This window comes from Montipora capricornis, chromosome 2 (genome assembly GCF_036669925.1).
Source record: "Montipora capricornis isolate CH-2021 chromosome 2, ASM3666992v2, whole genome shotgun sequence".
NCBI lineage: Eukaryota > Metazoa > Cnidaria > Anthozoa > Scleractinia > Acroporidae > Montipora > Montipora capricornis.
The window spans coordinates 61,157,871-61,176,264 of record NC_090884.1 but is presented as its reverse complement, the minus strand read 5'-3'; the positions used below and the strand labels follow the sequence as shown (position 1 = coordinate 61,176,264).

General features: G+C 38.8%; 1 protein-coding gene across 1 annotated transcript; it reads right to left on the bottom strand.

Moving 5' to 3' along the window:
* Positions 1–360: 360 nt before the first annotated feature.
* LOC138030111 (mitochondrial adenyl nucleotide antiporter SLC25A25-like) lies at positions 361–14,438 on the bottom strand. Its single transcript, XM_068877994.1, has 11 exons — positions 14,045–14,438; positions 12,099–12,225; positions 10,519–10,606; positions 10,026–10,140; positions 8,411–8,519; positions 8,245–8,294; positions 7,489–7,641; positions 6,169–6,276; positions 3,679–3,846; positions 2,993–3,143; positions 361–1,512 (listed from the first exon to the last, which is right to left on the bottom strand). The coding sequence occupies exons 1-11, from the start codon at positions 14,294–14,296 to the stop codon at positions 1,331–1,333; spliced, it is 1,503 nt and encodes a 500-aa protein (XP_068734095.1). The 5' UTR covers positions 14,297–14,438; the 3' UTR covers positions 361–1,330.
* Between the last annotated feature and the right edge of the window lie 3,956 nt (positions 14,439–18,394).

Here is an 18,394-nt window from a genome sequence, read left to right as displayed (position 1 = left end):
CAAACATTGGTTTGTGAGACAAACTGCGAACACTTTTCTTTTAGCTCTACTGGCTAATTTCGCTACCCTTTTCAAATATTTTCGAACGGTTCCATAATTCTTTGATCGCACCTTACGTCACGACGGCCATGTTGATGGAAAGAGCAACAGAGAAAAGTCTTTTGGGAATTTGATTCTATTATTACTGATGCAAATCCTGAGCTGCATTTTTCTGTTGTTTTGGCACCAACATGGCCGTTTTATGACGTGAGTGTAATCAAAGAATACAGATTAAAAACAATAAACAGTCGCTATCAGTAAGATGTCTCCATAAGTATGGAGACATCTTAGCAAATTCAAAGCCCATCAAACTCATACGTGTGGCATTGCAAGTGAACAACAAACTTTACTTCGTCCAGAGCTTGTGGCCGACTGCCTACAACTCCTATGGATTTTACGAGATGAAGTCTCACAAATTCATTATTTCACAAGTGACACTCCAATTTCAAAATAACGCTGGTGTGGACCAGTATGGAGAAACAAGTGGGAGAACGACCCAGTTAGCCTGCAATTAAAAGCCGTCTTCGTTTCCTTGCCACCATACTGAGGGAAGGAAAGCGGGAAACTCGCCTTTCTGAGACGAGAGTCTCAAGTCATATATTTTTTTCCCTGGATCTTAGGCACCTGCCAAACAGGCGCCCCTCCCAATATTAACCAAAGGAAATTGTTCATCAGGTTCTCGCGAGTCACACAATAACTTGCAGTTAATAGGGGAAGTGCTGGAGCCAAGTGCCAAGTGCTGGAGCTCAAGCTCAAGCTCAAGCTCAAGGAACGATTCAAAAAGTCTGTAACGAGCGGCAAAAATGAACCGCGAGACTAGCTCTAGAGACTTGCGCCTAGCTCGAAGGTTTAGCATTGGAGGCAATTGCTCTTCCTTGCCGGGTTTTAGAGGAAACGACCGATCTGCAATACAATTGCATTCTAGCATGACGTTCTGATTCATTATTTCCGTGGCTTTTTCAAATCCTTGCGGACGAGAGAAAAAATCTTCAACAAAAAGAAACTTAAAAAAAAAATGGGTGACTTATGTGAGATTAACTTGTCCCTTACATTATCCCTTAAATTTAAAATAAAGCAGGCAATTTAAATTCCCACAAGTCGAGTGTTGAACACCTTAACACATAATTTGGCACCTCGATTGGCGATAATTTTGTACAATTTGCAGCTAAAAAGCATAGTCTCGGTGTAGAAACCAAAATATGTTCCTGGAATTGCCATAAGCTTGAACAACCAAGATTTCTTGGCTTTTGACGATGCATTTCAAGTGACGAATAAAACATCATTCGAGGTGCTAGATAACTCCAAGGCTCATTCTTAAGCGTTCATATACGACGTAGCTAATGCTGACTGCGGGCGCAACTTTCATAAAATTCGGTGCCAGACCTCTGTAAAGTCCACGCGGTCCATCTTCTTTAAAAATTGTCCTAAAAACTGAAATCATGTTATCTCCTGTGTGAACGTCCCGGGTACGTGCTGAAGAAAAAAGACAAAAGCGGTCATAAGGCCTACGACGAAAGAGCTCTCATTCGTTCATTCGTTTTAGTTAGGTACTTTATACCATAAAGGCAAACTTTACTTACTAAATGCTGATTGGCTGAGACAGAGGTCATTTTTTCATTCATTTTGGAAATTGCCCCGGCCAAAACATACATGCGCGCTAGGTCCACTTGTTGCGCGCCAGGGGCCTGGGACACGCTGCGTTGAAAATGTAGAAGACCTTACACAGCAATGACCAGAACCAAGTTGCTGACCAGTGGCTTTCGTTAAAACAATGGTTTGCTGTGGGTGCTCAGTCTCGCGGGCTCAGAAAACCTGGTTGTGGTCATTGTTATGGCCAGCCCGTTCAACATCATGCAGGCCTTTAAGAGTGCCTTAACCGGCTTGCCCGCTCAAGAAAATTGTACTTATGTCCACGAATGCGCGTAATCAGCCCCAACTTTGACATCCAAGACGAAGCCTTTAAGTCTAAGCATTTGCTACCTATGTCCAACAACAAGGTAAGGGTAAAGGTTAGCATTATTTTTAGCTTTGGGTAAAATGCAGCATTTCGGGGACACTTTGTGACGTTAACTGTCTGTATTCCGAGACACGAATGATGTTGAAGTTGGGGAGAAGAGCAAGGATATAATAAATAAATTTGGGGCCCAAAAGCGAGCGGCACTGTAATTAGGCAAATATTGCTCTTCACAAATGTCACCAAGATTTTACCCTCAACGGAAAATAATGCCAAATTGCGCGGCCACACCGTCATCACCTTAGGAAAAAAAAGCGCAATGAATTCTTTTCTTCACACAATTTCCCAAGTACTTAAAGAACCTCTGATAATATTAGAAAGAAATTAGTTTTACAATCGCATATCTTCACTTTCAAGTTTTCCGAGTGTCACTATTTGGAATAATTGTGATGCGTGCGATTGGCCTATTTTTTTTTAATACAAAACCGCAACAATTCACAGGAACAGTGGATTATAGCGGATGGTAGCGGCATCCGGGAAATTTGAAAGTGAAAATAAGCGATTCAAATTCTCTTTTAAAAGAAACATTTTCAAACAAATTTGGTTGCAGTTAGAGTGGAGGTTTACTTATAAGGGCGGGCGGAACGGCAAGTGACACAAACAACTTGCGAAGGCAGTGCCACCCACTTTAGGGCGCTTGCCTTTAGATCCGGAGATACCGGGTTCAAGACACGTTCTGACCACTCGTTGAATTTGTTTCTGGTAGTCCCTGGTTCAACTTCTCATCCGCACTTGTAAATAGCCAGCCAACTGGTTTGTCTCTGGCCAGTTGGGATTCTTACAGTTGTTGTTCTGTTTTGTTCTTTCATTTACTTTGCTTTATTGGAATTGAACAGCCCTGTGGGGTCAGGGGTCAATTGAGTATGTATGAATGTATGTAAGTAAGTGAGGAAGGAAGAGCTGAACTAATGTCACTTCAAAGCATCCTCCTTCCTGTACCTTGTGCTTGGAGCTTTGTCCTGACTAGGGAAAGAGGGTAACTTGCTAACTGTCCACATGTGCTTGATACTGTACCACAGGCCAACAGAACAAACACTCCTGGGTCTGCAGACTCATTCTTGTGGTAATTTAAGTAAAAGTTTTTAAGCGTCTGCAACGCAAGATGGACAAGGTTAAATCTTGAAATGAAACTCAAAAGTTAGGGCGACGGATTCACAAAATTCAACACAAGTTAGTATTGGAAATAATACACCACTGTGTTCCTCCCGATAACGTTGTCTTTTCATTTTTTCTTCTCTTACAAAGAACACACAAAGAGTGCAGAAGAAGGATACCAACAAGAAGTATGTCGAATCTCATCTTTAAACGTTTTTGGTAACGAAACCTCGCGACAAATGTACCTTACCCGGAGATGGGGACGCGGGGGGTCCAACACAACAATAGCACTCTTTTCAAATACGTCACGATTGAGCGCCTAAAGCATTATGGGGTTAATATGCGGACAAATACTTTTTAGCGATGTTTGTATGTATTTCAATCCCATAAAGCTTTGCAATAATCTATTTCCATCAACTGTGGAAAATGCTATTCTGAATAGAAAGGATGCGAAACATGAAACGAAAAAAAAAAATACATAAAACTGACTCCATCTTTGTTGCCGGTTCCACACTCATGCATAAACTAACCTCGTACACTGCAAGGTCTATGCCCGCATAAGGAATGATTCCAAGCAGACTAGGAAATAATCCACGATAAAAGCTCCTGATTCCTTCAGTTGTAAATATCACATACGCAGCATGAACGAGTCCTCTGTATTGCCCTGTTTTACGAAGAGCTAGCCTTGTTTTTAAAACCTACAGGAAGGAGATATTTAATAATTCAGTTACACTGAAATTAAACTAGGACAGGGCAGCAGTTTGCGTAGTGGCACCTTCCGCCAACGAGGCCGACAACTAATGCAGTGTGACAGATGCCTGAATGACAATAGAAATAGCAATAAATTGACTGCTTCCCTAAGGGAATAGCAACGCCTGGAATTTTCTTTAATTCCGACAATAGAAGCTAAAATCCTGGGTAAACGTTTGGATATGACATATCCATAACCCTAACCACAAGGCCATGCTACTTGACGATCGTTGTGCTCGCATAATTGCATGGGATACATGGCTGTACCACGTCTTTGGACCAGCAGCGACAGTGAAAGTCCCAGTCTTTCCAGGAACCCATCATTCGCTCTGCCCAGTACAGTTACATGTACAATTGTAGCGAGGTAGTATCAATGAGTTTTCACTTTACCTATTTTTCTTTTAAAAAATGATTACAGTGTGTAAAAGAACTTTTCAAACCACTAATAAGATATTTTCATACATGTAGTCAAGAACTGGACTGGCAGCTGAATAACCTTATCATTAACAAGAATTATAATATAGGTAAACTGGTCCGAGATGAAAAGGAGAATTCTGATTGGTTCTCTGAGCCGCTAAGATGGACTGGCCAGGAAGCAGCGTATATAGGTCAAGCCAAACTGTTCCCATTTTCTGTTTCCATTTTCTCGCACATAAAAAAAATGTGAGAAATCCTTTTTATTTAGTCATGTCGGAGTTCTAGTATGAATTTTACTTTCCAGGACCGTTAACAGAAGTAGGCGAAGAGGTAAGACTCAAGAAATAGAAAATCCTGCGCAAGAAAGCAAATGTAATAAAAACCTTGTTGAATTGTAGCTTGTTTGGTCCATACTGGGAAATTATTGGTCTCGCTCCTTTTTGCAAGTTTATGGACCTCATAATACATAATTAATTAGCCCTTTTTTAGGGCCAGTGAAACGCAATTTACGAAACGACAAAACAGAACAAGAACCGTAAAGAATCCAAACTGGCCGGAGGCAAAACAGTTGGCTATTTACAAGCACAAGGAAGGTTACGTTTTTGCAAACGTTGACCGTGTAGCACTTATATTTCAACAGAATTAACTATGAGAGGGTGATGTGAAGTGCTATTTTCTACCCATGTAAACCACGTGAGCGTTAGCCCTACTAATGGAAATGGGCCTACTCAAGGACAGAGAAAAACTCAGGGTGGGAATTGAATCCACGACCTTCGGGTTAGATCACCGCTGCTACAAGGCCAGATGGGAGCAGGTCGTGGGAATTGAAGATGTCAAATGCACAACAATGAATATGTACAAGTACAAGGTTGTGTTTTTGCAAACGTCGGCCGTGTAGCACTTTATATTTCAAAAGAATTCGTAACTATTGTTGGGTAATGTGAAGTTCTGTTTTCTACCCATGTAAATCATGTGAGCGTTAGTCCTACTAATGGAAATGGGCCAACACAAGGACAGAGAAAAACTATGACCAGGGTGGGAATTAAATTTCACATCTTCAATTCCCACGACCTGCTCCCGTCTGACCTTATAGCTCACTCTGTAGAGCATCAGTGATATAACCCGAAGGTCGTGGGTTCAGGGTTCGTACCCTTTTTAAGGCCAATAGGTCAAGGACTTTTCAAGGACTTTCCAGGACCCTACTTTGAAATTTCAAGGACTTTTTTTAGTAAGAATTTACCACAAACCAAGCAAAATTCGAGAACGTTATACTTTGTTTACTTCAACATTTGTTTTCACTGGCTTTCATTTACTTTAAGAACTTAAAGCATTAATATTTTTCAATCTTGATCAATAAAAAAACAAGGACTTCCAAGGACCAAAAATCAATTTCAAGTACTTTCAAGGCCTTGAAATCGGACTTCTGAAATCCAAGGGCTTTCAAGGGTTTTCAAGACGCGTACGAACCCTGTGGGTTCAATTCCCACCCTGGTCAGAGTTTTTCTCTGTCCTTGTGTGGGCCCATTTCCATTTGTAGGGCAAATGCTCACATGGTTTACATGGGTAGAAAACAGCACTTCACATTACCCGCAATAGTTAATTCTATTTACAAGCACGGCTAGGAAGTTGAACCAGGGCCTACCAGGAACAAATTCAACGAGTGGTCAGAACAGGTCTTGAACCTGGGATCCCCGGATCTTAAGGCAAGTGCCCTAACCACTGGGCCACACTGCCTCTTCCTCACAAACTTGCAAAAAAAGGAACTCAACCAATATTATCCCAGTACGGACCTCACGCTAGTTCAATGACATCTATATATTGAATTTGAGAAAAAAACAGAAAAAAAGTGTTACCTCCAGAGGATATATGCTGGTTTGTGATGCTACACCAGCCATAGCACCTGCTGTTAACCTTTCACTAACTCCAAGCTGCTTTTCATCTGCGCCTAACAATTTCTTTGCCTGTTTGAAAAAAAAAAAAACAGTTGATGAAAAATACCTGCACTATGGCAAAAATGCAACATGAATGATGCGCCAATGGATTCAAGATTTTTGCGATTTGTCTTCGAAATCAAATGCTCAAAAGTTTGAACAGTTGACTTTGTCCAACAACCCTGACTATGGACACAGTAGTTAAAATGCCCTCGATAAGAAATACTTTTGGTAGCTGGCATTAATCCCTTTAAATGTAGTAAAGTAAACATACATATACACATATTTCTCCATGATCCATCTTCACTACAAAATTTTACTTTTAACGGGCACTGAACGTAATAAAACTAGAAGTTGTTTGTTTGGTGCCAACACAAACCAAATTCTTCTGCAAAACAAAACACTGAGGTCAGAGTGGGGCACTTGAAATCCATTCCCCTTCATTCCTCCATTTTGGATCAAAGTACATGCATGACCACTTTTTTCGTTTAGTAGCAAGCCTCTGATTCCATCATAATATTTATCAAGTAAAAAGTTTGAAACCCATTTTAAATTTATATTTTAATAATATAGATAATATTTCATGGTTGGTGAGTGCATATTCACAAGTTGTGAAGGATCCCGTAAACGGACGAGTGAGCAAACAAAACAAGTGAGTTTAACGATCCTAATAAAAATCGTACAAACGAGCCAACAATGCAGTAATTTGTTTATTACATAAGTAAAGAGATCATAAATTTAAAGAGGTAAATGTAAGTGTTAATGTGAGGATATCAAACCACTGAAAAACGTCCCAAACAACTGGCAAAATATATTTGAAATAAAAGAACTCTTTACCTTCCCTCACTCGCTCGAATACTTTTAAAACTTTTAAAGATTTTCTGAAGTATTTTGTTAAGGAAACTAAGCAATAAAAGAACAAAACCTTTGAAAACCATACACCAGTCAGCTGCCATGTTTACAAATTAATTTTGACTCCTGCCGTTGATGCACAGGCCGCCTGGGCCAAAGCTAAACAAACTACTTGCTAATCAAAATACAAGGAGGATAATTTTTAACTTGTTCAAAATATTGCATGACTAATCAAAAGGCCACTACGACAATTTTTCACTAGTCGAGTGAAAACATTGTCTGTCGTGACTAAATGATTTTTATTTCATCACGGAAATGTACATAGATATCTATACTTATATAATAAAACAGGATCCTGTAAATTGTTCCTCAGTAATATCTACTACTTACCTTTTCATAAGCAAAGAATTTTATTGCTGACTCTGGTGCAATTTTAACTACATTGGCACCATTTCCTCTCCACAAAGATTTTATTCCTCCTTCCTTTATCATCATGGAAAAACCAGATGTAATTCCTATCCTGTTCTGACTTGAAGCTTGCACCTGCAAGGTCCCAGAAATACAGTATTATGATTTCTGGAGTAATACAAATGTTTGCATTGTCCCCTGTGAACTTGACACAAAGTTTGTGTCAGAAACAAAATTTGTTATCTTTTTCCTTGCCATGAGAACAAATGAAGAAAAATATGCACATACAATCTTTCAGTGACAACAGATCAAATCTTGTTTTACACTTGCTTCATAATGCAGACAACAATATTACAGGAGGGTCACTCAAAATTAATTATGTCAATATTCCTCTGAAAGTGAAAACTAGAAGTCAAAACCCAATGACATGAACACAACAATAAAGTCAAAGGAAAAGAGACAGCAATGTCTCTCTTTTAAAGCTGTGAGAGCAACTAACTTTGATTTGGTCGATTAATTTGGAGACACATGGGTGCAATGGTTAACAATAAAATCTGAAATTTAAAGGCATGTGGCATGTGGCAATGCAACACAGAATAAAGACTAATGGTATACTTTGCTGCAAAGATACCCTGTGGTTTTATTGTGTGCAGGTTCTTTTTTGGCAAACTTCTTTATGTGTTTAGGGTATCACATTATCATGACTATGTCAGAAGTGGTTAAGTTTTGTTTAATTACCTGTAGTAAAACTTTTAATCTATCCAGTGGTGCTGTTGCTGTCCTGGAAACTGTAAAACAAGGAAAGCAACAGACAACAAATCTGATACATTTCAATTCCCTTGTCTGGCTTTGCACTGGATTGAAAAACGAAAAAGTATAAAGCTCAAGTGACTGTCACACTAACCAACTCCTGCACCACCTCCGGCTACTAACTGTCTCCACCACATTCCTGTGACTTTCTCTTCCTCTGTGAACTCATCAGGGATGGTCATGTCCTCCCCAATGTCAATGACCTAAATGTCAATAATATCAACGTTTGCAAACTTTGTTGAAATTTTTGAAAACTCACTAGGAATATACATGTAGTGGATCTAGATTACTGAATTTCACACAGAATGAAACAACCTTTACACAGTTTGCTCATGAAGTCATATGCAAGGTGAGGTCCACACAACAGAATCACCAACATACATGTAAATAAACTTGCTTGTTATGTTTTGCACATACATTTTGTACCATCATTAATTTTAAGGTTACGGTAGACCTTTCATGGGTGTCCTTTGCAAACATTCTTTTTTAACATGTTAGTTAATTAACCCTTTATCACTCAAACCGGCCTAAACAGGCCAGACTGTCTTAGTATTTTACTCTGTCTCACGCCAGACGATTTTTCTCGTCAATGAGGAACCTCCAGGAGTCAATGGGTTAAGCGAAACAACCTTAAACTATACATCAATAATTGAGAGGCTATGAAATGCACTTTCCGATAAAATGTATTTTCTTTTTCACTTTATCTAATCAAAAGAAGAGCGGGGCCCAAGAACGTTGAGCGACCGATGTCTCTCTGATCAAATTTATCGGGTATCAAATTTTAATGCAAAGGGAAGCCTTGTGTATGATGTCATTCACAAGGCGTTTATCATCAAAACCATTTGAGGCTTTATTGATGATATTCCAATTGGTTCCTTATATTTATGTAAAATTTTGCCTATCAAATATGCCTATCAAAATTTACCAATAACGAAGACCATTGCAGGAGTTCAATTCTAAAAAAAGGAAATCCCTCACACTGTATTTCAGTTATTAGTATCTTGGGAGTCCTTGGGGCAAATTTCAAGACAATCGGTTGAATTTTCACACTCTACTAAATCACGTAAAGAGGACACACTTGCCCAAAACCAAACTAAGTTTTTTTTTGGTTCCAAAGTCTTACAAACTTTTCATGCCTTTTGATCCACCACCTGTCAACACCAAAAAGCGCAAGTATAAACAGCCAATGGGAACACAAGAGATGTCCTGTAGAGTCCCTTGGGATGAAACGCAAAATGTAATTATGATTTCTCAATTTACAGCCACGCTTCTCTCTAGGTTTTACTTTTAACTCTTTTCTTGTTTAGCCTTTCCCAGGAAAAAGTCATTCCCAAGGAAAAAAAAACTGATGACAACGTTTGACGATTTTTATAACAAACAACATGACTTGAAATTCAAGACCACAGTTAATTTCTAGTGGAAAACGTGACCAAATTCCCTGGGTTGACAGTTTCTAATTGCCTTTTCCTGCCTTTGCTGACTGAGAAAGATCCATTGAAAATAAGTTTTCTTTCATAACATGCATTTTAACCTTTTGGAGTTTTTTTTAAAATGTAGTTTAAGTAGTATCGGTTACTATCGCAAAAGCTTTGCTTGTGAAGGTCTACCGTAACCTTAAGAGCCCCCTCTCCAACCCCCACTTAAATTCAGAATCAGATAATTTAGAGTTGAAGATATTTTGCACACCAGACATAATCCAAGCCACTTACCATACTATGCCGCCAGAACTGAATTATATCATGCATACTGTGGCCACTGGGATTCAACAAGTGGTATTCTCTCCATTCATTCCAGTTCACTTTCAGAGTCTTATCTTTATCCATGCTAAAGAAGGTTATGTACATAACATTCACTTGTGATTTAAACTATTAAAGGATTAAGTGACATTGTAGCAGCAAAAAAAGGGCTACTGATTTACATGTAATGTTAAAGGCCAGCTTGTACTGTATTCAGGAAGTCTAAATGCAAACTGATTAGACAAACCAGTTTTTTATAAGCTAATAGCTTTTTATAGCTGTGCATTTGTTACTTAACATCTTCCGTTAGTTCGGACACACAGCTTAAGACAACAATGCAAGTGAATGGCAGGCATGATTGTTTTATTGATTTGTTGTTTGAAAGTTCATAAATTTACATAATGAAAAAATCAACGAAAAAGGCTATCAAAGCTGAAAACAAAATTTAATCTCCTCAGTTGGTTACCTTTTAAGCAAGAGAGCCACTTCCTTGTCTGTCACATTAACACCCATCTTCTCAAAAGCTCTCTTAAGCTCTGAAGTATCCACACTTCCTACAAAGATACAGGGATATGTAGATTATAAGTCTAAATAATTACCCTGCTATTGTGGGTGGCCAAATTCAAAATTTGGTAAGGAACAAGTACAAAAAAAATTTTGATTTGCACTTGCTGCTTATTTAACAATTTTCCTTTTGAGGCAGCCCTATGGCTTCACTTTTGCCACCTACATTTTGCAGAGATATAATTATTGTAAACTGAGTACATTCCCTACACTTAAAATTAATGATAATGTATGGACTCAAAGAATTACGTGCCACAGAGTTTGACAAACAAGTGTTGTGATACAAGGCCTATTATTCTTCATACTTATCTAAAAAGAGCAGAGACTCTAAACATTTTTTTTTTTGCTAATGGCACTCTCTGAAGTCAATATAGTGGATAATGAGTCTCTTAGAAAGCAATTACAATATACACCAGAAATGCCGGCTGCGTAGAGATTCTCTTAGGACTATTAAAACAATATAACCCATAGCTAAATGTAGCCTGCAACATTTCTTGTGTACACAGCTTCTTCAAAGCATAATGTCTTGCCATGTATAACTTACTACATGGGAAGTACTTTCTTTTCACCTACAGCTGTATATTTATACTAATCAAAACCCTGTTTGTTGGTCTAGCATGTAACAGCTGTTATTACAGTTGAGCACACGTTTCAGGGGTGATTGTTTCAAAGTGCGCAGAAGCGATGCTACCAGGTCAACATTCTATCAGGTTTAGAGAAGAGTAAGAGATTTAGCATGTGAAATGCAGAAAACAGTAAGAGTTCCTATGCATAATTTGTTTTTCTCAGAAAAAGAAAAACTGCATTTGTTGAATGGAAGCTGCCCTTGATAGCTTCGCACATTTGGGGTTGTTACTTTGGTTAACACATCTACACGTATGTGTTATACCACACCTTGCCATACTTTCCACAATAAAATGAGGCCAAACAAACCCCAAATTACTAAAAAAAAATGAAAGAAACAGTCAAGAATCAAGAAATCACAATCACAGGGGTTGGCGCAGTGGTAAGATCTCTGCCTTCCAACCCTAAGGTCCCGGGTTCCATTCCCGGTTCTGCCGAGACTGGAATATTTGGCGACCTTCTTCCCCGCTAAAGTTCACTCAGCTTTCCATCCTTCCGAGGTCAGTGAAATGAGTACCAGCATGCATGGACTGCTTAGAAGCGGCTGCAATTTGCGCCTGTATATGCTTCCAGTCCGCTGGGGGTAAATTGATCATTGTAAAGCGCCCTTGAGACGTTGATGATAAGGGCGCTATATAAATGCACCACTTCACTTTACTTTAATAGAGAAATTTTCGTTTTGACCCAAAAGCCTCGTTTTCGTGCCTTCTGAAACTAACACTGCTAAGACATGGGCTCAACTGTAATAGCAGCTATTAAATCCACAACTTCTAGCAACAAGGTCTAGGGCTCTTCCAATTATGTAACTAGCAAAGTACTATGTTTGTGCTGAGAAAAAAACAATTATCATTTTCTTACCACTGCCATCTTGATCAATGGTCTTGAAAACAATCCAAAGTTTCTTTTGATGATCAGTCACATACTTTACAAATTCTTCAAATGACATATGCCCGTCAAGGTTCTGATCCCCTAAACTCATAATTTGCTATAAAACACAAAACACATATGCAATTTTATTCATTCACACCTAAAGCAAAGATCAACAAGTTAAATCATCTAGTGTTAAAGAGAGTAAAATCCGTAAGTCTCCCCTTCAGGAGAGAAAGAGTTCGAGTGTTCAAAATAAGTCATCCATCTAAATGTAAGTGCCAATGAGTGATCAATAAAATTAATTAGTTCATGGAAAGCTAATGACAAAATACTGTGTCATTTTAAATTTTAACATCCTTTCATATAACAGAAATAATTAAATATTCTTATTATTACTATTATAAGTACATGTATATGTTGTAATGTACATGAAATGATATTGTTAACAGGAATAAATATAATCATTATTCCTGACACATAGTAAGAGATAGTTTGATGTAAACTGGAAGTCTATGTGAGAATCTGGTCACTTCCAGTGACCGAAGGTGTTCAGACATTCTACCCTTTTTATAAATCAAGCCCCACCATGTGTCCAAAGCTTTCCTTAGGATTCTTGCAGAAGCTATCAGACAAGCTTTCTGCAGCATATCTAATGACCATGATATTTTAAGGGGCTCATGACCATTGGTTACATGGATAATTATAATACTTTCAGAGCTCCAGTCACTATGAATATAATCAGGATCATCACTTCATAAAACTCCCAAACTCCCAGAGGCTGCACCAGCATTGCACAGGTCACGGGCTCAAATCCAGTATAAGCCGCCCGAATTTTTTGGATGCCTATAAGAGACAATTCTTAAATTGTCCACATAATTGCAAGGATCACTTCTCTCATTCGTCTATAACTTGCATTTCAAAGGGTGGTAAAGTTACATTGAGGACCTCTGTAGACAACTCGAATCAGGGTTCAGAGCAAAATTTGAACCTGGAACGTACACGTAATAATGAAAACCATCGCTAGTGTGTGCCCTGAACACCAGCATGGGTCAACTGCTGCCTCCTAAGTCAATTGTTGGTTTTTGCAATTGTTAACAGACAATTTTCTCTGTGTGGCTATTAACTGCAGAATCCCCTGCCACTTATTTGCATATGAATATGCCTCGTTCTTCAAAAATTGCCGCTACAAGAACACAATAGATACCAGGTATTCTGCAATTACTCCCTCTGTGCACTCAATTCTCTCTTTTCCTTGACCAAGTCCCCTTTACAGTGAACTCTTATAATTCGTGGATAAATATAATTAATTATGACGAGTTTTAAAATTGTATGCCATTACAAAAAATGATGAAGATGACATAAAATAAATAAATATTTTTCCGGTTGAGTAATTGGAAACAATTAGTTAACATTGTCCAAAACGCTAAATAATAGATGTAATAATTATTAGTAATCACCCCTTAAGAAGCCTTTCCGAGGAAGATAAAAAATTAAATAGAATACCGAGTATTCATCCTCGCGTGAATTGGAAGACTTTGCATACATCGTCACACTTGCGTTTCGGATGAATGCAATAACATTGTTGCTTCAATGGCCGAAACAGAAAAACAAGATACATTATCGAAAAGGGAAAAACATTTCTTTCGGCCGTTTTAATCGTGGAAATTGAATATACAGCTAGAATTCTGCTTGAACACAATTTGCTAGGATCCAACGTAAAACACTGCAAACATAGGATTACATTCTAAACCAATGTTATGCACCATCACGTCTTGATCAATTCTTAATAGTATACAGCGAAAACTACAATTCTGAGTTACCCTGAGCCTGACTTTGGGTTACATAACTGAGATAGGGTTTCAATGAAGTTATATATCAAGCAGTGACTAAATTATATTAGGTAACTATAGGCCAGTAATTTGTTGAAGACAAACCTGTGCTTGGCCGGCTTTGTATCGCGATCCATGAATGTGTTTCAGACCTTCTGCGAGTTCGTAAACGTCTATTCTTCCATCGTTATTTTTGTCAAGCTTCTTGAACAGATCTTCTATTTCCTCTTTATCCATCTGGTAGCCTTCTTCGTTGTGTTTTTTGTGATCTAAATCATCTGAACCATGGAACATGTTTACATCTCCAGAACCATGATGGCCGTGCGGCTCTAGCTCTGCAGCCTGGCCTCGACGCATCTTGGTGAATTTGAGCACTTATCGAATTTCCATTTTAAAGTTAAGATTCGGCACCTTTGAAGATATTGTTTTAGAATATTTGCCATCCGGTTTTCATAAGAAATTTTACCATCTTTCACTTTAACCACTTCAACCAGGAATGGTTTTGAAAGGGAATCCGCTGAACAAAAACATTTCTTGCTCATAAACGAAATGTAGATCATATTTATTTAATTATTTAATATAATTATTTATTTATTTTTGGAGTTACAATGAAGAGACGTAATCCTTGCACTTAACTGTACAAGTAAGCAAGTGATTGTCACTTTACAGGCAACTGAAAGCCGTTTAGGCGGCTTCAACGCATGAGCAGTGCGGTGCCGGTGCAATGCCCTACCAAAGTTGGTTACAAGGAGGGTCATGAAGGGGAAACCTGATTTTTCGGTGGGAAAATGAGATTTGATCACTGGGAACTAGGATTTTGTTACTAACTTAGCAGTACCCTCTCCCCGAAAGAAAAATGGGAGGAGGGTACGGCTACACGTACTAGGCTATTTGTTACTGGGAATGGGAGATAAAGAGTCCTTGATGCGAATGGGATTTGCATTATCAGAGGTTATCAGGTATTAGTTCTGCTCCAAATTCCTGATGTCAAATCTTTCATGTGGTCTTCTTGCGTTCCTGGTTGGCCGCTGCCATTTGAGATTGAGGACCTTCCTGATCGATGCTAAAAGACTTGTTTTGTTGTCTGGGATCGTTGAGTACAAATAAATAATATTCTCTGATATCCAACCCGAAAAATTTACCAGAATTTAATATAATTTGCCGTTTGGTTTCAGTGTTGTACATAACTTCACAGTTAGTAAATGCGTTGCGATGTTTATTTCAAGCTTGTTTGTTATTGATTGAGGACCTTCCTGATCGATGCTAAAAGACTTGTTTTGTTGTCTGGCATCGTTGAGTACAAATAAATGAAATTCTCTGATATCCAACCCGAAAAATTTACCGGACAATTTGCCGTTTGGTTTCAGTGTTGTACATAACTTCACAGTTAGTAAATGCGTTGCGATGTTTATTTCAAGCTTGTTTGTTATTTATTTGTTAAAGCAGGTTGAAGCTAAGTTTTGGCAGCTATTCAGCTGATGTGGACCTGCTATACCCACCCACCCATAAACACACATAGAACAGCCACAACACCGGGAACTTCATCCCCTACTCTTCTCGAATAGTGTGTACAGCTTAACAGCTTAACGTCCCACAGGAAACTAATGAACATGGAAGTTATTTGTGAGACAGGACCTCCGGCTTATCGTCCTTGTCCGAGAAGACTTGACAGTCTAACCATTTGTGGATGTAGATTTTACAAAGGCAGCACTTTCTCCTCAGTTATTTAAAGACCCTAAGTGTTGGTCCGGCCGGAGTCGAACAACTCACGACCTCCCGCATGGCAGGCCGTGTTCAACCAACTGAGCCACCGTTTCACAAGTTCTTGACAGACGATATTAACTTACCAAATAAATCCACTTAAAGATCGTTTAAAAATCTTTATTTTTGGCCTTCGTTTGGCCGAAAAATCTCACAAAAACCTTTTTCAGAGATGACATTAGAGATGACCTGGCATTCGAAATGTTCTCTTCCGGTTGTCGCCAGACTGCTCGCAGTCCCTTCTGAGTTAGTCGAACTACCCGCTTTGGTGGGGAAAGCGCAAAGATATATTTTTGCTCAATCACCGTTCTCCCCTAGGCTCGCTTGCGTGATCAAAGCGGGAGGTAAGACTAACTCAGAAGGGACTGCGAGCAATCTAGGTTGTCGCCCTTGTCTCAAAAAAGTCGCTTGCTTATGGGTCTTGATCAGTTCAAGAACTTTGATGTCCGGTTTAACAAGACGAGCTGCGCTATGCAAGCGAGCTGCGCTATGAAGTCAACCATCGTCGAAACTCAAGCTAAACATGCAGGGCAGACTGCATGGCAGGCGTTGAAAGTGGGGTGAGAGTGAGGGAAAACGAGAGGGGACTGGGGAAATGGGACTTAACGCCTGTATTCAATTCCCCTGTTTTCATTCCTGCGGCCGCTCCCCAAAATAATTGCGATTGGTTAATTTCGGGACTTTCTGCTCATTGCGGCTTTTTTCGCGCTTGTTTTTTTTGCGACTTCACTGTGGGCTGAGAAGCATACTGAGCGAGTCAAACATGGCCTCAAATGTAGCGTCCCCTCTAACATCGACGGAGGATGCGGTCAAAGAGGTAAGATCATCCCACTCAATAGAAACATATTTGGCTTTACTTGATTCACTGGTGGCCTTTGTTATTCTGTAGATTTGTGATTTCCTCAGGGAAAGAGGGATTGACCAACAGACACTAATGAACTTTGAAGAGGAACGGGTAATTGACGATGCAATGCTCTTGCGTTAATTTTGATCTCCGATAAACGTTATAAAGGAAGAAGGACAATGTTATTCATTCTAGAATACGGTGAGGTATAGCAAGAGATTATGAAGGTAAGAGAAGTAATCCTTCATACTGGCCCTATTCCCATCATAATCCCCCTTAAGTTATTTTTAGATCTCCTGCGAGATCTGGTATTCACGCGAGGGTTAACTGATAGCCAATCACATGTCCCCATTTTTACCAATGTTGACGGTTGAGCGAATTCCCACGTAATGATTCGCGTCGTTCGCGATTTACCATCAAACAAAAATGGCGGAGGTTGTTGAGACAAACCCGTACACACATTTTCTGGACGAACGTGACTGTTGACTACAGAGTTAAGCGATTTCAATGACTTATGTTTTGAAACCTGTATCTTGGAAGGAACGAGTTGTGTAACCGATAGGATTTTGCACAGATGTGCAAATGGAAGACTATAGTCGATAAGTACGATCTCTCTGACTTAAATAAATGCATTCTCGGTTTCCTTTGCGGGATTACAATGTGATGACTTAATTCTTATATGGTGATAAAGTAGACAGATAGAGTTCTACAACAGTACCAAACATGAAAGGAAAACTTGAATCAAGTGTCCGATAAAAATTTTTGAACCCGTGTTATCGGATTCAAGTGAATTTGCAAGCACGTATGTTTAATATAGCTGTCTCCTTAAAAAAAATATTTAACACGGTTTCGTGTATGGCACAACCTTGAATGTGGTATCATTGAAAACTAGACAATTAAGCGATTTCAGTTATAGATGTTTGAAACCGTTATCTTGAAAGGATCGAGTTTTATATGCGACAGAATGTTGTAAACATTGGCAATTCGCAGACTACAGTCAACAAGTAATATATCGCTGACTTGGTTAACGCGTTCTTGATTTTGTTCGCGGGATTAAAATATGACGACTTAAATCTGAGATATTCATAAATTAGACAGATATCAAACATGAAAGGAAAACTTGAACAGACAGTGCGATAAAAATGTATGAACACGTGGTATCGGATGGAAGTAAATTTGCAAAGCACGCATGTTAAATATACCTGCATCTTTCAAAATTATTGAACTCGGTTTCGTACATTGGACAGTGTTGAAATTGGTGTCACTGTAAACAACACAGTTAAGCGATTTGAATGATATATTTGCATCTTGTATCTTGAAAGTAACGAGTTTTATAGGCGACAGAATTTTGTACACAATGAAATATCGCGGGACTGCAGTCACCAAGTAACATATTCCTGACTTGGTCAACGCGTTCTCGATTTTCTTAGCGGACTTAAACTATGGTGACTTAATTCTATGATATTCATAAATTAGACAGCTAACGCTTTCAAACAGTACCAGACATGACAGGAAATTTTTAATTGACCCAGCGAAAAAAATTTTTAAAACCGTAAGATCGGATTGAAGTCAATTTGCAACGCACGCGTAAAACATAGCTCCCTCTTTCAAAATTATTTAACACGGTTTCCTACATTAGGAAATCGTAAAATTGGTATCAGAGTGAATTATACAGTTAACCGATTTCCATGATATATGATTGCAAACTGCATCTTGACACGGACGAGTTTTGTAAGCGACAGAATTTTGTAGACGGTGAGAAAGTGCGCACTAAAATGGACAAGTAACGCAATGCAACCAAGGTAAACGTATCTACATCTGTCAAAATTACTTAACACGGTTTGATAGAT

Bases quoted from the DNA above. Each gene is read 5' to 3' on its own strand.
- LOC138030111 (XM_068877994.1), bottom strand. From the start codon at position 14,296: ATGCGTCGAGGCCAGGCTGCAGAGCTAGAGCCGCACGGCCATCATGGT. The intron at 10,607-12,098 runs GTAAGAAAATGA...GTATCTTTGTAG, and splicing joins CATTGATCAAGATGGCAGTG to GAAGTGTGGATACTTCAGAG. The intron at 3,144-3,678 runs GTTAGTTTATGC...CTTGCGTTGCAG, and splicing joins TAGACCTTGCAGTGTACGAG to ACGCTTAAAAACTTTTACTT.